Genomic DNA, 25464 nt, shown 5'->3' with positions numbered 1-25464 from the left:
AACGTACAGCTTTACCACCTTTGGTTTTTCTATTAGCTGACGTGACTTCTTCGATGGTAATGAAGTGTCTTGTTTGGAATTCCGTGTCTTCAATGGAATTCTACCTTTCAGCTGCAAGTTAGTTTAACATATTTCATCCAAGTGTTTAGTCTCTCTTTCACACTACATAGTGGTTTGTCTTGGTTGTCTGCTAAACACCCAACTTCTCTAGGCTTGAATAAGCCTTCAGCTTCTTTAACTTTTTGTGCATATTGAATGAATCGTGTTTATGTTGCAATAACTGTATTTCAGCAAATTTTTCTTTTAGCGTTGTATCCTTAGCTACTCTGATTGTTTTTTTGATCTCCTTGTCTACCCGTTTGTATAATATCGTGTCCTGATCTTTTGAAATTTTACCTATCCTTCATCATATCTAAAATCTTATTTGTCATCCACGATTTTTTCTACATTCTTTGTGGTTTGAATAATTTATCTTGTATGTCTTGTGAAACTTTATGCACGTTTTTAAGTCCTTAGTTCATTAGATCCGTCTGAATAACGGTATACAAGTTGTTCTGCATTATACTGATTTACTCTCTGTTCTATGTGTAGCTCTTTCAGTAGCTCTTTAGCCTAATTTTGCCAATTTGATACGCAATCTTCTATTATTCGTAATGAGATATACTTATTTTTCACTATGCGGCCTGGAGTCTCTTGAGGTGATTTCCATTGTATAATCTTCTGTATGAGAGTTTGATGTAATTGTTAGTAATCACAAACTCTTTCTCTGCTATAAATTCACCCAATCGGTCTCCTCGCTCATTTCTTTCTTCAAGCCCAAACCGTCCTATGAATTTTCCCGATGGTCTCCTATCAATCGTGTCATTTAGATCACCCATAATCAAAGTTAAATCCTTTTTGGGAGGGCTTCTAAGGTGTTGGATAATTCATTATAGAATGCTTCACTTATGTCGTCTGGTTTGTCAGATCTAGGGAAATATAGCTGTATAATGTTAACTGTAATTGGATAGGTATTAAGTTGAAGATTGAAGGTTGAAGTTGAAGATTTTTGAAATTGACACTATCTGTGTCACTATCGGTGTTCCCCTTTAGACGTGTAAGACTTTTAATAAACTAATTCTTTTTCACAAGAGAGTTAATATGGAAAAGAATCATGGATGCTTAAATTTTCCAGCGAAATACAACAAATGCCAATCCACACTTGGTATATTCCCTATTTAAAATTACGCTTTGTAGTACTGGAAGGGAGGGGGTTGACAAATGACAAAAATCTATATTGTTAAAAGATGTCCCGTTTAGAATAAAAATCGACCTGTTTTGTAACGATATATTTTGTCTACCTCAGGGTAAGATCATGAGGGTTGAAAATGGGGGACAGAAACTATGGGGTGAAGATAGGGCAAGCAAAATAAATCGAAACGTATGCGAACGGCACTCAGGGGTTAACTGGAGAGCTGGGTTCGTGGATAAGTAAAAGACAAGGGTGTCGAATTGGGGTAACTACCAGAATATGAAACAAAGGGATACTTACACAAATCTCCTGGACAACTGGGCAAAACTGGATAACAAGAAAGGGCTTCTAGCAATTTTAAAATAAGGGCGCCACTTCGAAGGATCCTAATCTTGCTGGAGGAAAGAAGAAAAAAGGCTCTTCCTTCCTAAAAAAAGTAAACACAAAAAAAGGTTAGGAGATTTTTCCAAAATAAATAAAAAAATGCATCAGAGAAACAAATCAAACGTTTATTTTTGTCTCAAACAAACAGTTACAAAAATACAGATTGCACAAGAAGCATACTAAATAACATAATAACAAAATTAACAATAACTTACGTGCTTATCTGTTTACAAAGGAGATTGCTACAAAAATCTTCGAAATGGTTCCTAGGTTATTTATTAATATGGCCAAATTAGATTATTACAAATTAAAGATATCCTTGTTTATGAAAATATCTTATAATTTAACCTTATATATGGAATATCTTTTCTATATCATAATCAAATTAAAATTGTTTTTCAACAACAGCAGATTTAAGCCAAAATGTCATATGTCAACAAAACATTTTAAGACAGAATAAATTATGACATTTTGTTGGCCACGCCTCTAACACAATATAAAACTTAAAACAAATATTACAAATTCTTTTAATGAAAGCAATTATCAATTATCAAAAATAATGTCTATTTAATTTGGAAAAATTAATATGTTAATTATTACATTAATTCACAACTTTGCTACTTAACTTTGAAAACAAACTTGCTACTATCTCTGGGATTGGAGCTGCAAGGACAAAACTCTCTACTGGAACAAAAAGGAAACCATTTCTCCATACTCAGGAACGAAGATCTGACGTAGATGGGTTGGATCAAGCAGGCAAACGACAACAAAGCTGGTGGGACATCCTATTTAGTCATTTTCAAAATTTCATCAGTTCCGGTGTACTGCACAAATCTTACGATGATTACTCTGTTCTAAACTGCCAATATGCAAAGAGTATTATCACCTTAACCGGTCTTAAGACATACCACAAAAAAATTGAAACGACTTCTGATTCAAACTCGCCCAAACATCTTTTCCGTCTGAAATCTCTTGCTTGACTCTTTCTGCGTTACATTTTACAAAATTCAACGCCAAATAATTTCCCTTCACGTTTCCAACCAGTTTGAGGCCTACGAACCTAAACAAACAAAATACCCTTCTTGACCTCGTTCTTACAACAAAATTTCTTGACAAACCGGGGATTTAGCCTTGAATCAAAACAACTTTTATAAATTCGTAGAAATAACACATATTATATTGATTATTTTAAACGTCCTCGATTCCTACTTTTAACCGGAATAATTTTTTACCTGACAATGTAACAGAGACAAACACATCTATATTTTGAAACAACTGAATACAAAACTTAAAACAGAATTTATACTATTATATAGATATTAAATATAAAACGCTACAGTTTAAGCATTTTCACAAAATCTGATGAATATTGCCAAATATCAGGGTGGACTCTTTTGAGTTAGCAACTTTGAAAATATAATTAATTCAGCGAACATATAATAATATCTCACCTTACACACCATCAATATTTACATTGCCTTTTTTTCAATTTTCTGGCCTATTTTAAAGAAGTTTGGAACATCCAGAAAATATTCTGTATATTATTTGTGTAGTTCACATAATAACTTCCCTATTATCTCATTTCCCATTTAAACCCTATTCCAGTAAACAACGAAAATGAAAATTATTAAATTTAACATGAAATTTGAAAAATACATTTACAAATATACCTATTTCACATTTCGGATAGAGCGTGCGCTGTGATCGATTTGATTGTCAACAGCATGCACTTCACGCATAGCAAATTGACAGTTATTAATTTGCTCATTAGAAACCGCAGTTAGTGTACCGCTAAAAATAAAATATAGGCAAGAAGCTGGTATTTCTTAATTCCACCGATTAACATTCCTTTCTGACATACGCTCATTATAATCATATGCTTATTTCTGTTTGAATCAGTCAGAACAAGAACAAGTGCAAAATCAAACATTTTTAGACATAAATTACTTTTAACAATTAATTCTAGAGTTTTTGATACCCAATATCTTTTCCGTGTATTGATTTAGCTTTTTCCTTATAATTTGTGTCAAGATTTTGTAAACTACTTCTAGCAAAGCAATGTCTCATTTGTATTGGGCACATTTTTGCTGTAGCCCACTCTCCTGGTACTTTTTTTTATTTTTATTTACGTTTTATCAGTTCGTGCATCTCTTTTGTAGCTTTTTTTCTCCTGATTTTATAATTTCAGCCGATATTTCTGTTATTCCTGGGATTTTATTGTTTTTTAGTCCCTTTATTTCCTTTTCTATTCCTTCCTCTGTAGAAATTTCTATAACTGAACAATAACTGAAGACAATAATGGATCAAAAGAAATAAACAACAGGATCCAGGCCGGCAACAGCTGTCTTTTTGCCCTACAAAACCTTATAAAATCGAAACAACTAACAAGACGTACGAAGATACAGGTCTATAAAACAATCATACGACTCGTTGTGATGTATGGAAGCGAAACGTGGACGATAACAAAGGCAAACGAAGAGAGACTATGTGTTTGGGAAAGAAAAATCCTAAGGAAGATCTTTGGCCCTGTGCTGGATGAAGCATCAGGACAATATAGGATAAGAACTAACAAAGAGATCGAAGAACTCTACCCAGACGCCAACATCATAAAAGAAATAAAGTCCAGAAGACTCCAATGGGCAGGACACATCAGAAGACATTCTGACGAACGAACAGTAAGACTAGTGTGGGAGGAAGTCCCAACTGGAAGGAGACCACGCGGACGCCCTCGTCTCCGGTGGCGAGATAATATAGCAGGACACCTAAACACTATGGGCGTGGAAAATTGGATGGAGGTTGCTCAAGACAGAAAACAGTGGAGGCATGTTGTCGAGTCGTCTAAAACCTACGAAGGGTTGTAACGCCAAGGAGTAAGTAAGTAAGATATTTCTATTACTAGGTTTCACTATCTTCTTCGTTTTCGATATTTTTATGATATCTTCTTTTCATTTTTCTTGTTTCCTGTGTGAAAGTTTCTTATTTCCTATTTTTGGAATTTTTCTTCTATCTCTTTGAGTTTGTTTTCTTTGTATTTTCTTTTTTGTTTTTGCATGTTTATAATTTTCATTAATTGTCTGTATTCTTGTCTGCTACTGTCACTATGACTTGTTAAATTTTTGAATCTTATTTTTTTAATTACTTTTTAAGCTAGCTACTTTTTAACATTTCTCACTGATTGGTTGCTTATAAGTGACTTTAAATTATCTACTCATAAGAAGTTGTTGCTCTAGCATCTTTGTTTAGTTAAGGAAGGAAAAAAGGTTATTAATCATGGAAAAATTGAGGACAGTAGTGGTCCCAAAGAAAGAAATACTCATTTACAATTTTTTTTGCCCCTCACAACAGTCATAACACTGTCTGAACAGTTTTATAGGCTTTTGGTAAAAAAATGGAATAATACCAAACTATTTTTTACAAAATTTGTAAATCATATCTTAAATGATTTCTGTTATTTATTTATTATTACTTCTAATAATTTATTTAGAGCTATTTAGGAAAAGTACGCCTTTTACGTCAAAAATGTGACACTAAGATGACTAGGCGACAGAAAGGTTTTCTAAAAATAATTTGCTTTTATTTATAGTCAATTGTGAGAAGCGGGAATAACTTGAGGCTCGTTAAGTTATTGTTTGTATACAAAATAAAAGTTTAAAATTAGTAGCTCGATTTAATTTTCTCGTAAAGCTAAGTCTGTTTTTCATAGGTATCAAAATAAATAAATAAATACAGGGATTACCACTTTTTTCTTCTAATTTGTTAAAATTGTTTTGATAGAACTATTATAAAAGGTTTTCTCATAAAATTGTCATTATTCGTCGAGTTCTATTTATTCGAAATATTAATTGTATATATTATACCGTTTCTTTCTATTTCGACATTCATCTAGTCTAGTCACAGTAAATTCCTTTCCGACACCGCCTTGGAGCTGCCCTTCATTAATGTGTTAGCTGGACTTCCTCATTTTCGTTTTTCTGTGGGGGTATATTCTGACACTCTTTTGGGGATTCCTCTTTCCTCCATTCGTCTTACGTGCCCCTACAATACTAACTGTTGTCTTTCGATGTCATCTATGACTGTTTATTTTAATTTAATTTGTTGTCTAATGTCGTTGTTTCTTATGTGTTCTAGTTTAGATCTTCTTGCTGACCTCCTCCAAAAATCCATTTCAGTGGCTACTAATTTAGCGTTTTACTTCTTGGTTAATTGCCAGACCTCAGCTCCATAGGTTAATACTAGTTTTATTATTGTGTTGTAAATTCGTTTTTTTATTTTCTATTCTTATAGTTTTTGCCACAGTATCGAATTCATGGCTTCTGTCACCTGTTTTCCCTTTAGTACCTTTTCTTTAATATTTTCTTTGAATTGTCATGTACTCGTTAGTTTTATTCCTAGATATACATATTCACTGCAGCGTGCAATTTTCTCTTGTTCCAGGTTCAATTTCTTCGTTCCTTCTATTCCTACTTTGTAGATACGGAGTTTTTTGGTATTTACCTCCAGAAACCATTTTCTATATTCCTATATATCTATTAGTTTCCTTGCCATATGTTTACAATCTTCCTATATCAATTTAAGGCCAAAATCAATACAAATAAATGATGACCCAATGGGCTACCCACTAGCTCCAGTAATTGAGAATATCTCTATGAAAGACTTCGAGACCCGAGCAATGTCCACATCAATGCTCAAACCCACACGTTGGCTACGATATATTAACGATACAGTCGTAATTTGGCCCTAGGGCAGGGATACTTTGATGTCTTTTTAAACCCATCTGAATGGTATAGATCCTAGTATCCAGTTTACGATGGAGATGGAAACTGATTTATTCCTACCGTTTCTTGACATTATCATAAAGAAAAACCAATCCCAAGATTTTTCATCCCTCTGTTTACTGAAAACCCACCAATACCAATAATTACTTACATGTAAAATCTCATCATTTACCTTCACAAATTAATTTAGTCATTAATGCCATTGTCTCCAGACGCTTGCGATGGTGCAAGCAGACCCGCTGAACGCTATACTTTAAAATAAGCCCTCATCTAAAATGATTACCGCGAAAATCACATCAGTAGGATCATCCACAGGCATCAATCTCCCACTCAATCTCAACCCAAAGACTCAGCCTCTGGTCATACGAAAGCTTTTCTTCCTTACATCAAAGATATCACTGACAAAATTAGGAAAACATCTGTTTAAAGAATCACGGTAAACATTTTGAATCATTTCAAAGGTTACTAGACTACATTCTTTACTTATTCTACAAGTATCAGTAGTATTTACTATTTTTTCTGGAAATAAACCACAATTTTAATTTAAAATAAGTTTATCGTGACTTACAGATTTTCACTTCATTTATATTTTAAAATAATATACATATAAAGTTAGAGTTTGATGTTAGTATTGAGAGTAAACTAAATGTAAGGCCAGGTACTTACCTTGTCGGAATAGTACCATGGATCACTAACAGTAAAATTTTACTATCATCTTTGCATGTGATTGTTTAGACAAATTACATGCTATAATTTTTCTAACAGGTATCCTTAAATTAAACTTGACTTCATGAAATTAAATAAACTATATTCCAATAATGGATGTATTTGCATGTTTCGTGGACTTCGAAACGGCATTCGATAAAGTACAGTATGTAAAATTAATGCAAATACTGAAAAATATTGGAATAGATGACAAGGATATTCGTGTCATTAAAAATTTGTACTGGAATCAAACTGCTATCGTAAAAATTGGAGATAACTACACCGATGAAATCTCCATACAACGAGGAGTCAGACAAAGTTGCATTTTGTCGCCAACATTGTTCAATGTTTAAAAAGGCACTTGAGAGACAATCATATGGAATAAAAATCAACGGGGAACTACTTAATGTGATTAGATATGCAGACGATACAGTAATTCTGTCAGATAATATTGAAGATCCCCAAATTCTGCTTGGTCGTATTCACGAGGTAGGAGAGGAAATGAACATTAAAATAAACTCAAACAAAACCAAATTTTTAGTGTTTAGTCGTGACCCACATCCCGATGCAAAGCTTCAATTAAACGGAGTCCAAGTTGAGAAAGTTCACAAAATGACATATTTGGCAACTGTGATAACGGACTAACTAGATCCAGACATAGAAATAAAATGTAGAATAGCAATGACTAAAACTACTTTTATGAAAATGAAGTAGATTCTTTGCAATATTCATCTCAGTTTAGAACTAAGACAAAGAATTGTTAAGTGCTATGTTTGGTCCGTACTTTTGTATAGTGCAGAAGTGTGGACGCTAAAAGTATCGATCATGAACAAAATTGAAGCATTGGAAATGTGGGTTCATAGACGAATGCTGAAGATACCTTAGATAGCAAGGAAAACTAACGAAGAAGTACTAAGGAGCGTCAACAAAGATAGAGAACTGCTAAAGACTGTTAAACATCGAAAAATGTCTTATCTGTGACATATTGTAAGGGGAAGTCGATATAAAATATTACAACTGATCCTTAAAGGTAAAATAGAGGGCCGTAGAGGTGTAGGAAGAAAACAAGTTTCTTGGTTAAAAAAAATTCGTGAATGGACACAGATATCAAATGCAGGACAATTATTCCATATTGCAGAAGATCGTGAAGCTTTCGCAATGAAGATCGCCAACGTCAGATAATTCTGATATGGCACGCGAAGAAGAAGAAGATCTTTTAATAAAATCGTCCCAGCAACGCAACTCAAAAATATTGACAATAGAGTTATAAAGCCATCTACTTTAAAATGTATAATATATGTCTGAATTGTATTTTTAGAACGATTTCCGAAGTAGAAATCAAAACGTCAAAATAAACAAATTTTAAACTAAAGTTAAGGTTTATTCCCAGTGAAAATAATAAATTAAATTAAAATGCCACAAGAAAATGTCTTCAGAATAATATTAAGAATATACTTTTAAATAACCCCATTAGAAGAAATGCAGGGAAGTTAAATCGTGGGATCTTGGTAGCCATTCAATAAAACTTCTTCGTTCAATCGATTGCCTCGGAATCAGTTCAATAAGGTATCGCCTTACTATGCTATAATGCGGAGGTGCACCGTCTTGTTGTTGACCAACAGAGAATTATCGAGTCGTATGATGACGTAAACGTCCTATAGAAAACTACTAAAGAGCAAATAATCAGCATAATAGAAAAACACCTAAAAGCAACACCCAGAGAGATCAAACAGTAATGGATAACCGAGGAGATTTTAAAATTAATGGACAAAAGAAGACAACCGAAAGTAAAAGAAGACAAGGACAGAGAATACAAAAGACTAAATAAAATAATTGGAAAAAAAAACTACCAAGGCAAAAGAGAAGTGGCTGAAAACAAAATGTTGTAGAAATAGAAGAACATGGTTTTTTTTAATCTACACAAAAAGGTAAAAGAGTTCACATCGACTAACAAGAGAACAAACTTACACACCAGCTGAACACATATGGCAAACTGCTAGAATCGACCAGTTAAACTGAAAGAATGGGAAAACTATATCAAAATACTTTTTAACGGCATACGAGAAGATCATCGTCATCATCATCCTCATTCTCATCCTCATCCTCATCCTCATCCTCATCCTCATCCTCATCCTCATCCTCATCCTCATCCTCATCCTCATCCTCATCCTCATCCTCATCCTCATCCTCATCCTCATCCTCATCCTCATCCTCATCCTCATCCTCATCCTCATCCTCATCCTCATCCTCATCCTCATCCTCATCCTCATCCTCATCCTCATCCTCATCCTCATCCTCATCCTCATCCTCATCCTCATCCTCATCCTCATCCTCATCCTCATCCTCATCCTCATCCTCATCCTCATCCTCATCCTCATCCTCATCCTCATCCTCATCATCATCATCATCATCATCATGATCATCATCATCATCATCACTTTGGTTTCTCAAATCTACTCAATCTTGCACAACAAACTGGTAAATTTTAGAACGATCAACAAATTCAAGTACCTGGGATGTTGGATCGGTATCAGCATAAATTCTGATATAGAAATAAGATCCAGTATAAAACCAGAAAATATTTAACAAAAATCAAAAGACTGTTATGTGAATCTCGAATGAAACACGAAACTCAACTACTCTTGTCAAAATGCTACGCCTGTTCAACTCTTGTCTATGAAGTTGAAACGTGGATCCTTCAAACATCAACCGTGAAGAAATTGGAGTCGTTTAAAATGTGGATCCAACGGAGAATCCTGAAGATTTCATGGAAATCGCATACCTCAAGCAAAGAAGTGCTGGATAGAATAGGCAAGGACCGAGACATTTTTAACATAGTAAAGGTTAGAAAAACATCATATGTAGGCCATATACTGAGAAATTATAGGTACTAATATCCTCAACTCATAGTGAAAGAAAATATCGAGGGAAGGAGAGGACTAGAAGAAACATTCGAAAATTTACAAGGCTACATTTTGAACAGCTAAGAGGAACAGCTGAAAACAGAGGAGAGTTTGCAATTGTAGATGCCCACCTCCATTAAGGAGAGGGCACTTTAAAAAGAAGAAAAAAGCTGCATAATGACGCAAAGAGATACCTTTATACGCAAAGGGTAAAAGGCATTACAAGAGTTGATAGACAAAGAAATGAAGATATTGACAAGAACTAAAATATATCTACTCGATCAACGAGAATATAAAAGAATATGGAACAACATGAAAACAATATATAAAGAGAGTGGATGAAAATGGGCTAAATAAACAAATAGTAAATTACAAACCTAAAGGAAAAAGAAGTACCGGACGCCTCTTGACAAAACCTAGCGAAGTTTGGTGTCGGAACATGCAACTAGTCCTTAATCCGGTAATGAAGAAAAAGAATAATATATGAAGGAGTGAAAGAGCAATGGTTGTGATGCAGACGTTACAACTTTGAGTTGTGAAGAAGTTTTGCGGAACCTGTCTTTGTGTAATTTATTAAGGTTGCGCATAATATTTGGTTTAGAGAAAGTCAGTCGAAAACTAATAAATGCATAATTATCGATAAACATCAGTAGGTGTTGAAACTGTTGCCAAAATACCGTTACTAGTAACATAGAAAAAGTAAACAAATATCCCACCTTTACTCCCAATTATACACTCAAGTTTATAATTAGACTTACACAAGATTGTTGCACATCTAAATTACTAGTGAGTCTTCTTAGTCTGCTATATTCTCGACCGTACCTCTCAGCTTCCGTCATTTTTCACTATTTCAAGGCGAATCATGGATTTCAACTATAAAAAACCCACGGGCCGAATATTTTCGCCGCTAATTTTCAGCACTAAATTATTAAATTTTATGGTCTACACCTTTAACCTCGCCACTATTTACAATATTGTTAATCAAATTGACAAAAATAATTTGATGATTTTCGTCTGTTTTGCGCGATCTTACTGGGCCAACTGAAAACTTTCATAAAATAAAACGTTTGACTTGGCAAACGACATGTTGTGCGAAATTAGACCATTATTTTGATACTTAAAATTTATCAAGGCAAATTAGATACTTTCAAAGTATTTTGTGACACTTTTAGCTAATTAAAGTACGTATACTGCGTATATTTCAGAGTAACGATCCTAACGCATATTGTATGAATGGGATATTCACTATTCAGCCTTATGTACACTCATTAAATTTTAATGTAAGCTTGGTATTAGGTTAAGTTAGTCTTTTCAGGCATTATAACAATCGGAAGAATTGAACTATGTTTAATATCCGAATCTTAATATAATAGTTAAAATATCAATAAGTTAGTTCATTGTTACAATTAAGCTGGCATAAGAAAACTTTCATATATTGCCACAAGTATTTTTTAAAATTTTACTTATCTTATTTTGCGAATTACTGATAACTTCAACATGTTTTTAAGCGCAAAATCTGTTATGCATATAACGGATTTTTTTTACAGCTGCCGCCGTCTCTCCGTTTTCAGTTTCCGTGTATATATATATAACCATTCTCTTTTTTTACGTCCTTAAAAACAAGAAGGAAAATCTGCATACAGACACCTGTGACTCACATAATTAGTATTGGGTTCCTAATACCCTAACGAAGTTGTGCCAGGACGAGATGCTCGAGGGAGTTAGACCTTTGACACTTCGTCCCGTCACCACTCCGAGACGGTGGGCATCCAACTAAAAACCCTCCTCTGTCCCTCCAGACGTCAGGATGGAAGGGCTGATTAAGTCAAAACATCTCTCCTGATGCCCTACTATCACCCGATTCCCATTCTTTCTCCTATACATTCGTCGGGAAAATCACACCCACACGAACCACCAAAGCCAAAATTTTCAATCCCCTGCCTTAGCGAGGCTGCCATCTTCCTTTCGTCGTCTGTCTCTCATTTGCTCCTATTTCGGCCTGCGACAGTCCGAACTCCACCTAGGTGCTACTCGCTCGTTTCAAAATTCTGTTGCGAATTCCCTCTCCTCTCCTTTTTTTGAAGAGAGCAGCTTACTCATAAATTTGTGGATCCTTATCCACCACCACTCATCCCTCATCATTTTCTCCACCATTTCTCTAACGGAATCCAACGTTCTGCAGTTACACTCTCTTTCAAATTTTTCTCTTTCATCAGCCCAACGGTTATACTCCAACGTCGTGTGTGTCACAGTATCCGAGAGACCACAATAAAGAAGCTGATCAGACTGTGCCCTCTAAACCTGAAAAGGTAACTACGGAAGCAACCATGGCCTGTGAGCATTTGCGTCAGATAATATTCCAGCTGCCTATGCCCACAGTCCACCTAGCTTCGAAGGTTCGGAATTATTAACTTCATGCACTCCGCCACACCCTATTCTTGCTGCCACTGACCGATTGAATCTAATCGATTGACTAATCTCTCGGCCAGCTTTATCTCAATCTGCGGGTCATTTCCATCAAAAGTTCCTCAAGGTACGATTCTCTACAAAGTTTCCTGCCGTTAGCGCCTCATTAACTTTATCTCTCTAACTTCGGCTTCGTTATCCTCTTTTTCGTCGTTCTGCAAGTATTCATGTCAATATTTTCCGGGATCATCTGTCCTCTGGCATTCTCTTAACATGATCAAACCAAGTTAATTGTCTTCTTTCAAGCTCTTCTTGTATATTTCTGCCCACATTCATTTCGGTTTTTTATATATAGGTACTTATTTCGAATTCTCTCTAATTTGGATTTTCGACACCTTCTCCTCATAAAATTCATTTCAGTTGCTACGAGCTTGTTTCAGTTAGGGTAAAATTTCCAACTATGCTTTTATAAATGTGGTCATTCAGAGAAAAAATTTAGTGTCCGGATAGTCGCTCTGTTGCCTTTGTTGGTTCTACTTTGGTTCGTCTAGCTATTTCCTTTTTTTATTAAACACTACTCATAGATATTTACTTTTCTCTACCTTTTTATGCTTTCCGTATCTAACATTAGATCTTTATATGTCACTGTTTTCGACCGACAGTTATTCACACTCAGATATGTTCATGGTAAGGTCTGCGAAATGCTGCAAATGTTCGTTTTGTTTGTTAGAATTATTTGTTTCTTTTTTGGCGTATCATCTTTGAATTATAAAATTTGTAATACATGTATCAAGGGAAAAATAATATAATCTTTATTGTGTATACCAAAAATATAAAGCATGTATAAATAAAGATGGGAATTACAGCTAGGCATATTTTAATTAACACCACAAGATAACTAAAGATCTTCAAAACTTAGATTAAAAAATATATATCTTACCAAATTTATCGTCACTATTAGGTCGTGTTGGTGATGTTTCCCCTTTTTGGTCTTCTTGGTATTTTTCGTTACAGCAGCTGCAGCTACTTTAGCTGGGGCTTGTTTAATAGGCTGTCCCTTTTGTGCCACTGCTGGTTTCTGACCAGGCTTGCACGGCGTCTTAGGGCCTGTATTCTTAGGTCCGTGTGTCGGAGTTCTTTGACCAGCTTGCTTCTGTGCGATGTGACCGCTCCCATCCGCTGGCTTGTTGCGAGCCTGAAATTAAAGAGATATAATGTTACACGGTTTTAGAATGGGTTTAAAAATAAACGCACAAAAAACCAAGTATATGTCTTGTACTAGATCAGGCAACCAGATACCTAGACTATTAATTGATGATCTGGAACTGGAAGGTGTGGACACCTTCGTCTACCTGGGCTCGCTGCTGACCAAAGACAACAATATCAGCGAAGAAATTAAAAGAAGAATAGTCCTTGCCAATAAGTGCTATTACGGCTTAAGGAAACATATGGCCCCAAAACTACCCAGAAAAATTAAAGTTACCATAGATAAAACACTAATAAGGCCAGTGTTAACATACGGGTCTGAAACGTGGTCACGTACACAGAACGACCAAGAATTGCTTAAACGTTTCGAGAGAAAAATTCTAAGGAAAATATATGGAGGAATCCAAGAACAGGGTTTGTGAAGTAGGCGCTACAACTTTGAGTTATACAGAAGTTTTGGGAAACCTGACGTTGTAAAATGTATTAAATTAGCACGCCTTCGATGGATAGGACATGTTATTAGGCGAGATGAAGATGCAACGATCAGAAAAATTTTCGACCGAAGAGGACCAGTGGGAAGACGAGCCAGAGGAAGACCAAAACTTAGGTATCAAGATAACATAGAGGATGATCTAAAATCCATTGGAGTAAAAGCATGGAGAAGAGTTGCCAGAGACAGGGGCGAATGGAAGATTGTTCTGAAGAAGGCTTTGGCTCATAACGAGCTGTAATGCCACTGATGATGATGATGATGTTACACGGTTGATATTTCGCGATGATTAACTATTAAAACAGCCCGTGAAGAGAACAAGCGAAGAATAAACTATGTTTTGTCAATTTGAAAGTTAATCAAAAGCTTCCGAAACTGTTTTCTTGTGGTATATTTAACAAAAGTATGTTTATCAATTAACTTTTATAAGAATTAAATTTTATATTTCCTTTGATGTTTCTATATATCCAATCCAGAAGTCGTTTTCAAAAAATTCTGAAATAAAATATTACTTTACTTTATAAATTAACTGACATTTATTCTTAATATTTTTTATACCTATCCCAATTTATTCGGATAGTGTAAATTAAATTAAATTAAACAAATGATTTAATATAAACAGTGAGGGACACAATTATAGAATCAATTAATTTTTTTTCGGATTTGGAAACAAATCCATAAAGGTCGATTTTTATTTTATTATTTGTAAATTATGATTTTTTGGCATTTATATCAAACTAGTGACGTTAGTTGTGTGAGTTTTTAAAGCCATTGCGCATGCGTGGATTATAAATAGTATTAATATATTTATTACATCTTATCTTCTTGTAGTGCCTATTTGTTTTGAATGTTAGGAATCTGTATTTTGCAAACTGCTACTTTGAAAAGATTGGTCGTGTTAGTCATATTCCTTGGCAATGTGGTGAGATATTAATACAATTATTTAATTAATAAAAAATCACAAAAGAATACTTATTATTCATTACGTAAATTGATTACCCATTTTTATTGGGACAATTAGAAACTACAATACAGGTACTGAATAACACATACGTGTCTTGTTTCATAATACTTTTGCTACAAATCTAACCTTAAAAACTTAAGCATTTTTACAATAACATCATCGTTGGCTTAATACTCGATATTGTTATAAATTTAGTAAACACACAGGCAATTTAGTTCAGCCTAATATAAATTCGTTAGTAAATCATAATAGTCCATTTGTTCGAGATGTAATTATAGTTACTCGTAAGCTGTAACGTAATCATATAAATAAGTAACGTCATCGATACGTTTTTTATGTGTGTATATAAGTAACCAATAACCAATAAGTAACCAACTTTTGCCACAAATAAGATGTAAATCTATAATATATCCTAAGATTTGGATATGTATCGAAAAGAATATATTCATCGATTATACATTATAGCCACCACGTAGCCCACAATTTAATCCGATTGATTTATGGGACGCTTTAAAACAACGTGTCTATAATAAGCCCATAAACATTCGCAACCAACTATGGGAAGAAATAAATACTGCAGCAGTTTCTTTAGAACCAATGATGCTATTTAATATGAGACGATCTTTTATGGAATATATTGACAAATGCATTAAAGAAAATGGTACACATATCGAGCACTTACTTTGGCAAAAAGTTATGTTATTTTAACTATTTTTTAATTTGGTTTGTAAATAAAATGTTTTGATTATGGCTTTAATTTAATATAAAACGTAAAATGTTTGATGTAAAATCCTAATATTCTGTTATTTTGTCAAATTCTTTTATTAATTATCCTGCTCATATATTTATTTTATTTAATATTTCGTTAACTATTAACTTTAGTTAAAGGTATTTTGTACCAAAATTCAGAAGTATTAATGTTTTTGTCTATTTTTCGTTCGTTGCCTGGAGTAATTGCGTTAAATCAGAATTATGCAGCTGATTTGTAAAATGCGATTATCTCGAAAACTGTTGAGTTTTGAAGATCTGACTAGTCTACCTATCAAATACAGATAACTTAAAGAGCAAAAAAGTTAAGTGCAAATTTATGCCACATATGTGGCGCCCGCTATCAACTATAGGAAAGTCTTCAAGAATCAAATTATAATTTCTCATATTTAAAAGTATCCAGTTGTAAATTTTTTTTAGTATCCAGCTGTAAAGATGTAAATGGTCCAATTTAACTATATTTTCAGTGTATGCACCAACCGAAGACGCATTAGAGGATGAAAAAAATGAATTCTACGACTCTCTAAATCAACTCTACACAGAAGCTCCTAACCACGATATTAAAATAATACTAGGTGATCTAAATGCAAAGGTAGGCACAGAAGACTACGTAATACCGGTGGCAGGAAGATATAGTCTACATGAAGTTACAAACGATAATGGATCACGTTTGGTCGATTTTGCAACACGCTGCAACTTAGCCATCAAGAGCACCCAGTTCGCTAGAAAAAAGATCCACAAGGCAACATGGAGATCAAACGATGGAAGAACAAATAATCAAATAGATCACGTATTAATTGATGGGAGACATTCTAGCAGCATAATAAGTGTAAGAACTATGAGGGGACCGGGCAGCGACACAGACCATTTTCTCGAAAAGGCCAAGCTCAGAACAAGAATTTCAACACAAACAACAGATAAACACACAAAGATCGAACGATGGAATATGGTGAAGATGAAAGAAGAAAATAATCAAAGACAGTACCAAGTAGAATTAAGAAATAGGTTTCAGGTTTTAGAAATAAATGAAAATGAAAGTGAAGATACAGATCAGCGATGGAACTCTATAAAAACAACTATTACAGAAGCAGCAGAGAAATCTATCGGAAGAACGAAAAAAACAAAAAAGAAAAAATGGTTCGACGACGAATGTGAAAGAACTCTAAAAGAAGCAAACAAAAGAAGAATTGATTATCTGTCGAATCCATCAGAAGAAAAACGTATACGATTTCACAGAGAGAGAGCCGCAGCTAGAAGAACACTTAGACAAAAAAAGAGACAATATCTGCAGCAACAAATTGAAAAAGTAGAAGGAGAACACAGACGAAATCAAAATAAAAATTTCTACAGAGAAGTAAGACAACATAAGAGAGGCTCGGTAATAAGCACACCCAACTTCGTAAGAGATAAAAATGGAGAAATGCTGGTTGCCGAAAACAAAATAATAGAAAGATGGGCTGAATATTTTGAAGAGCTCCTGAATATCCAAAATTTCACTGATGGAAATAATGAAAATGGTGGAAACAACGGAGAACATGAGTATCAAACGGTCGAATTAGAAATACCCCCACCAAGCATGGAAGAAATTACGCATGCCATAAAAACGCTTAAAAACGATAAATCCCCTGGTCTGGACAATATTGATGCCGAGCTAATTAAAACAGGCGGTCATGAACTCATAAGTAAAATCCATCAATTACTAGAAATGGCCTGGCAACAAGAAATAATGCCGAAAGAATGGTGTGGTAGTATTATTGTACCAATACACAAGAAAGGAAAAAAGGAATTATGCAGGAATGCACTAATCAACACTACATATAAAATACTGGCTTCGATATTATTAAAAAGATTAGTGCCATACGCCGAAGAAATAGTTGGTGACTACTAGTGTGGTTTCAGGCCTGGCAGATCGACTATTGATCAAATATTTACAATAAGACAAATGCTTGAAAAGTATTGGGAATATAATCACGACGTGCATCAGATTTTTATAGACTTCAAACAGGCTTATGATTCAATTAATCGTGCAACATTATGGAAGGCAATGATCGAGCTCGGCGTACCCGAGAAACTGGCTGCGGTAACACAAATATGTGTAAGTAACTCTTTCACACAAGTTAGAATAGGAATATTTGTACAATTACTTAAGGACCACCCTGTATAAAGGATGTGCTTAGAAAACTCAACGATAGTCGCCCCGGGGGTATTTTGTAATCTATAAGACTCTATATTGCAAGGTAAAGTCAAAGGTAAGCGAGGACCCGGTAGAAGGAGAATATCATGGCTGCGGAATTTAAGAACATGGTTTAAGAAAACCTCAACGGAGCTGTTTCGAGCCGCAGCAAGCAAGGTCATGATTGCCAATATGATTTCCAACATCCGAAACGGATAGGAACCAGAAGAAGAAGATAAGACTCTAGCCAGAGTCTGTGAGAGGTATTACTGGGTTAATTGTCGGCAATATACGAAAGAATTATGCAAACAATGTGACCTATGTTTATCCAAGAACAGACCCAAAACGAGAGTTAGGGGGAAACTAAAACAATACATAACCAGAACTCCATGAGAATGAGTTGCTTTCGACATTCTGGAACCATTTTCAGTAACAACATCAGGAAATAAATATTTGACGGTTGCTATGGACTATTTTTTCCAATAGCCAAAATTTCACTGCTCCATTTCGACTAGTGCGCAACTTCGAATCAGAAGTTTGAAAGACCATGATCGCTTTGCTGGGTATTAAGAAGACCAGAAAGACACCGCTTCATCCTCAGTCCGATGGCATGTTAGATAGACCTAACAGTGTCATCAAGTGCCACCAATCACGCACTTCGATGTTCATCGCCCTTCCTTCTGGAACAAATAATTAAATTTCATTGGTTGAGAAATGAAAAAGTTTCATATAAAAGTTAATTTATCTTTAAATATGGGACATTTTCGGATCTCAAGTCAGTTGTGATAGTAGTGTACAACTCATGGTTTTACCCGTGTAGGGTAGCTCCCTAGAGCACTTTGCTCGAAGGGCTCTGTTTCTTTCTAAGACTCTGAAGCTGAGTTTTTTTCTTCTTAGAAAGAATGTGTTTTATTTACCACCTTAATAAAACCACAAGGGCATTGACCTCTTTAAGACAATGCCACAATAAGAGCGTACCGGCCAACTACGCAATATTACACCATATTGCGCAATAGTTGGACAAATTAATAAACATGGAAACTTGCACCAAGTTGCAATCAGTTTTTCATACGTTTATTAATTACACCGGAGACGACATGGCGCCCAACCTTCAACGAACTCTACCACGACTCCGAGATGTCAGAGTTCTCATGCTCCGCGATCGAAAATCGCAAATAGTTCCAACACGATGCCTGCATCAAAACCACTCAAGAAAACAGCGGGGAGAAGCATCGGATGTTAGTACACCACACTAACATGCCGATATCCACCTTCTGCAGCCCTGAAACCGTCGATGTGCCACATCTCCGACGAGCCAGCCTACTTGACGCTAAGTACCTGATGCAGTGGATGTCTCCGCAGTGGCCAGTCACTGCCTGCCCTACCATTATGTGGTCCAGAGCACCACGGAGGCTCAGGCAAACCCACCGGTGACATGCAGATGGGAAACGTATAGCTAGAGAGGACGAAGCCGCCGTAGAACGAGCACGTCGTCGAGGATGGACCTGCAGATGCTGTCCACAACACCGATCACCGCCTGTGAGTGTTTTTGTGCAGTGCAGTGCCGCGATACGCGAGTGTACGCGAGTGCAGTGTGTGTTAGAGGACTTGTAAGTAATTTGACAATATAGACATATTCATTTCGATATATTTCATGTTATATTTGATATATTTTATGCATTTCTTTTCTTTCCTATATGTGTATTGTAAAAAAAAATTGTTTTCTTAAGTTTTTTAATAAAATCATCTTTTTTTATCAGCCTCAGAGTCTCCAAAGCAGGGGGGATGTCATCAAGTGCCACCAATCACGCACTTCGATGTTCATCGCCCTTCCTTCTGGAACAAATAATTAAATTTCATTGGTTGAGAAATGAAAAAGTTTCATATAAAAGTTAATTTATCTTTAAATATGGGACATTTTCGGATCTCAAGTCAGTTGTGATAGTAGTGTACAACTCATGGTTTTACCCGTGTAGGGTAGCTCCCTAGAGCACTTTGCTCGAAGGGCTCTGTTTCTTTCTAAGACTCTGAAGCTGAGTTTTTTTCTTCTTAGAAAGAATGTGTTTTATTTACCACCTTAATAAAACCACAAGGGCATTGACCTCTTTAAGACAATGCCACAATAAGAGCGTACCGGCCAACTACGCAATATTACACCATATTGCGCAATAGTTGGACAAATTAATAAACATGGAAACTTGCACCAAGTTGCAATCAGTTTTTCATACGTTTATTAATTACACCGGAGACGACAACAGGACCATTAACAACTACCTGTCCCTGTTTATACATGAAAACCAGAGAGCCTGGGACAAACCAGTGCTTCTATTTCTATTAGCCTACCGAAGCTCTCAACAAAAAGCAACTGGTTACACTCCATCAATGCTATTGACTGTCGAGAGACGAAGCTTCCTATCAGACTCCTACGTGGCCATCTAACAGGCAGAGAGACAAAGAGACACTTCCCGACAACGTTAGTGGCCTAAAGGAGTGGCTGGTTAAGGTCCACGATTTCGTAAGGAAAAAGTTGCAACTCACCAGTAACCGGATGAAGGTTAGGTTCGATCAAAAATCCATTCTCGTTAGTCGAAGGACCAAGTTGCAGCGGCCCTTGGAGGGACCATACCTGATCACTAAGGAGATTATCGACCTTGCATATAGGCTATAGTTTTTAATTTCCATTGGGTCTTTTTTTATAGATTAATATCATTAAAACGTTGTTCCAATCGCTTCGAATTTTGCTACCGTAACACATAAGTTTAAAAAGACTTTAAATTTTTTGAGAACCTCTTTAACTTTAATATCCTCCACTACTATACCATCTTCCCGGTTGCTTTCCCATTTTTCATGTTTTTGAACGCGTGTTTTATTTCGTCCTTGATAATCTTCAGTATGTTTTCTAAACTTTTTTTTTTTTCTATCTTTTCGGCTGGATCCGTATTCCGTATCTTTTGTTGGCTTCTATAAAGTTCTCGGTAGAATTTTCTTTGACCGTTGTCAGGATTTAATTTCTGTTAAATGTTGTTTCACTTTTATGTTTTTTAGCTTTATAATTTCTTTTTTGGTTAGTAATTACTACAAAATGAATATTTATAATAGTATACAATCAGAATGCTCACTTTATATTTTCGGGTAAAATATGTATCACTGTCCCGTAGTTCAAAACATTATGTACCTTAATCCATACCTGCTTTGTTGCTTAATTTACACCCTGTTTACAGGTTTACATAAAAGTCGGATTGGGTTTTAATGACAGTAATTGGATGAAATTATAGTTCTCTTAAATTTTTGGCAAATCTTCCTTGTTTAATGTGTTTTATGTCCCATTTCCTGGACATTCAAAACTAATTTGCAAATCTTACATAAACTAAAGCTTTATAACATGCGATTTAATTGTTAAATACTGCGTAATTTAATTTGAGTAGAAATTTAATTTAGCGATGACGAAGATTAAAATCAAGAGAAAGAAATCTTTTCCAAGATTTAAATATTTTATGGAAGCTGTCATTTCTATCTATTCCCCTGTTTTTATTTGAATGTTGATGGTTTTTAAAATTATATTTCATTATTTGTTATTTTAATATTAATCTTTCCGATCAATACATATTGTCCAGTTATTTATTACTAGTTCTTTTTCAATGTTTCTTTGTTATTCTACTCTGTTGCTTGATATTGAAACACTATTTTATCAATAAAGCTTGCCTCTACAATCCATTGTAATGTTGGCCCATTCCAAGATCATTCTTCATTCCTTTCTATTCTTCGCCTTAGTTTTTCAGTTTCGTACCCTTAATACAGATTAATGAGTCGTGGGATAATACCCAAGAAAATAAATGTCACACCGGAAAGACAAAAAGTAAATTCTTGACTATGAGTTCTGTGTTCAAGAGGCATGACCTCACCCTAGAAACAAAAATAAGGCTCCTTAAATGTTACGTGTACTCAGTGTTTCTGTACAGAGTAGAAACGTGAACATTAAAGGCGGAAACTCTATCAAAACTTCAGGTTTTTGAGCTATGGTTATACAGAAGGATTCTAAAGATACCCTGGACAAGTCACCAATGAAGAAGTACTACCGAGGATGAACACAACCGCGGATTTGGTTAACATCGTAAAGGGCTGTAAGCTGTAGTACTTGGGACATATAATATGAGATCAAGGCAGATATGAGCTACTTCAATGCATTTTGTAAGGTAAAATTAAAGGAAAAAGGGTCCCAAAACGAAGAAGAATATCCTGGCTTGAGCATGGTATAGAAAGACCTCAACACAGTTATTTCGTATAGCAACCAACAAAGTCATCATAGCTAGAATGATCGTCAACGTTCGAAACAGAGAGGCACCCTAAAAAGAAGAATACACATTAACTGGTCCTCTGTCTGGTACTTAAATCGTACTCTGGGTCTACTTTTGTTCCGTCCTCTTTCCGGTTTTTGATAATCGATGCGTTTTGGAGGATGCAAATCGTTCGTTCTCTCGATGTGGTCGACCAACTAAGCCTATTTATTTTGATGGATCTAATTATATCACTTTCACCGTAAAGATGATAGCGCTCAAAATATAGGGCCTGCTTCATTTTAGAGACTTCTGAACACCTTTGTATAATATATATCTAAGAATTTTTTTGACAAGTTTTTCATCAAAATCTATGTTTATCAAAAGAGTTATGAATGTCAATAGTTTCATTATTTTGCGGGTATACTTCTAGTTAAAAGCTTCTTTAATCCAGAAAAGGATCCATTTGCTAAATATGTTCTTCCGTTGATTTCTGCTCTTACTGCATTCTTGTGGTTGATTTGTGACTATATAATGTCTCTTATGTCTTCGATTACTACATTTAGTAGCCTATTTATTTTGATGGATTCAATAACATTAAGGAAACCATTTCAGAACAAATATTCGGATAATCGAACCTATAGAAATCTAACACCATCAAATAGCCTACTGAACAATATATCAAAATATAAAATTTAAAAATAGTAAATTAGAAAGTCTAAAAACACAATTTAGTGTAAGAGTTCTATTTACGAAAAAGCCTTCTTTCATAGACACAAAAAGCCCGTTAGTTATGTGTCCTTAAAATAGTTTTCTCGAAGAAAAGTGTTCTAAAATGGGTTCTTTCTCTTTCAGACACTGGAAGATTCCTAACATACACTGCCTGAAATAATTCGGTAAGTAACAACCTCAGAAACTTTTTTATTAAATTCTTATATTATTTGTAACGACGTTCACAAATATTTTTCTATATAGACATTTTTAGAAATTCACAGTAAAAATTTATATTATTTTTGAGTACAAAATCAACATTATTAGTGTTTATATTAGACCTAGCGTAATCTGTTGACCTCGGGTTGGGTAAATCATATATAATCACAGTTTTTTTGCTTTGACCGTTTTGAAATATTATTAGAAATGATAATTTAACTATGCGGACACTTTAAAAGGTGGGCTACATTATTAAACAATTTGTGAAAAAAATTAAAAAATTTCAATGTTTTCCTTTTTTTCGTTGCTGTATATCGGGAGCTATACAGTTAAGAAAAAAATTTATAAATAAAAAAAGTTTTACAATTAAATTTCCTATAAGACGAAATTAATTGCAAATTTAAAAAAATAATAATTACTATTGCCAAATTAGCAAAAACAATTTAAAAAGGGTGAAAAATCAAAGTTTTTTAAATAATTTTTTCAGGTATTTAGGAGCCACATACAACTTTTAAAATTTACCCAGAAAATATATAAGATATAAAAAAAAACGGGTGTGGTAGTCCAGTGGGACTGCCGGTAGAAGTTACACTTCTATACACGCATTCGCCATTACAAATTTATTTGGGGGTCAATCTGCACAATCATTGCATATGTAATGTTATAGGTAAGACATAGCAGAAAGAGAAACAAAATTAATAACAACTTACTAACAATTAATAAACATCATTTGACCTGTAATAGGAGTATAGTAAATGAAGGATTGAACCAATATTTTGATGAAAATGTATATTTTTATTTTCATATATGTATGAAAGGAGTTGAATGCAAACATTTTTTACACATAGTCTGCAGTAAAATTCATTGTTTATTTTGTTATTAATATAAAAATACAATACAATACACTGCAACATAATTCAATATAATAATACAATACAAATTAAAACGCAATATTCATAAGTATTTAAAAATGACAATAATATACATAAAAAAATAAACTACAATACAGTGCAACATAATTCAATATAATAATACAATACAAATTAAAATGCAATATTCATAAGTATTTAAAAATGACAATAATATACATAACTTTTCTACTTACGCATATGTTCAATTTACCATGTAATAATATTAATAAAAAAGTCCTGCCCGACTGGGAATCGAACCCTGGTCTCCCGCGTGACAGGCGGGGATACTGACTACTATACTATAGAGGACATGACACAAACGTATTTCAAAATTGACAGTTCTGGGTCATACAGTGATTAATTGAGATTATTATTTTGAAATACAAAAGACTAATATAATTATGAACATTTAATAAATAATACAAAACATGTCACATAAATAATAATATTAATAAATATTTTATCATATATATAATATGATATGTATATATATAATATTTATAATATTAAATATATATACAAAAGGAACATTTTTATATTCGAGAGAGGAAGAGAGAGAAAATATATCTTTTGTCTCTCTCTTACTCATTATCTTACATATGTAATGATTTCACAGATTCACTCCCATACAAATTTCCAACGTGGAGCGCGCGTATAGAAGTATAACTTCAAAAAACACCATACAAAATTTTAGTACAATTGATTAAGTAGTCTTTGCAAAATACAATCTAAATTTTTGAAAAAAAGTTATTAATTTTCAAACTTATGCAGAGCTTACACAAAAACTTTTTTAATACATAAATATTTTTACGTATAAAAGGGCATTTATGCTTTCAAATAAAAGTCGAACCATTGAAATCAGTTGAATAGGAAAGCCTAGGGATTTTTTTAAACAACTGTACAAGTTTAATGCTAATAATCAAATACAACAACTTGTTCAATCTCCAATTAACATTTTTTTCTAAAGTTATGTCAAAAGTTCAACAAAAGACGCGTATTTTAAGATAAAAAACATTAAGATTGGTCAATTAGTTCGGAAGTTATGATCGAAAATGACTTAACAAGTAATCGAGCCGGGATTTATTAAATTAATTTTTTATTGAAGTTCATTTATAAAATTAATATTAGTTAAAATTAATATTTACAAGTGAATAAATTTAGATTACTTTACTTAATCAGTAGACCCATTTGTACCTTTCGGTGTTGGGCCGTTTAAAATACAATTCATTAAATTCCAATATTTGACAGTCTTCTGAGGTGTCCTAGCTCTTAACGAACTTTCTCCATTCCTTCCTATTGGATGCCATCTGTGTTGCTTCCTGCCAAGTCTTACCCTTACTCTGC

At 34.2% G+C, this 25464-nt stretch overlaps 1 protein-coding gene across 2 annotated transcripts in view; it reads right to left on the bottom strand.

The window, feature by feature from the left end:
- The window catches only part of LOC140432515 (neo-calmodulin-like), a 315188-nt gene that overhangs the window by 14879 nt on the left and 274845 nt on the right, over window positions 1–25464 (bottom strand). Inside the window, exon 3 of one of the 2 annotated variants that reach the window (XM_072520458.1) lies at window positions 13345–13599. In XM_072520458.1, coding sequence (XP_072376559.1) covers window positions 13345–13599 — 255 coding nt within the window. Of the gene's footprint in view, window positions 1–10756; window positions 11040–13344; window positions 13600–25464 lie in introns of those variants that run through there. The other variant, XM_072520457.1, reaches the window with a different exon arrangement.

The sequence above is a fragment of the Diabrotica undecimpunctata genome, chromosome 1 (assembly GCF_040954645.1).
Source record: "Diabrotica undecimpunctata isolate CICGRU chromosome 1, icDiaUnde3, whole genome shotgun sequence".
Classification (NCBI taxonomy): Eukaryota; Metazoa; Arthropoda; class Insecta; order Coleoptera; family Chrysomelidae; genus Diabrotica; species Diabrotica undecimpunctata.
Note: the sequence above shows the minus strand (reverse complement) of the source record. Positions and strands in the feature narration are given on the sequence as shown.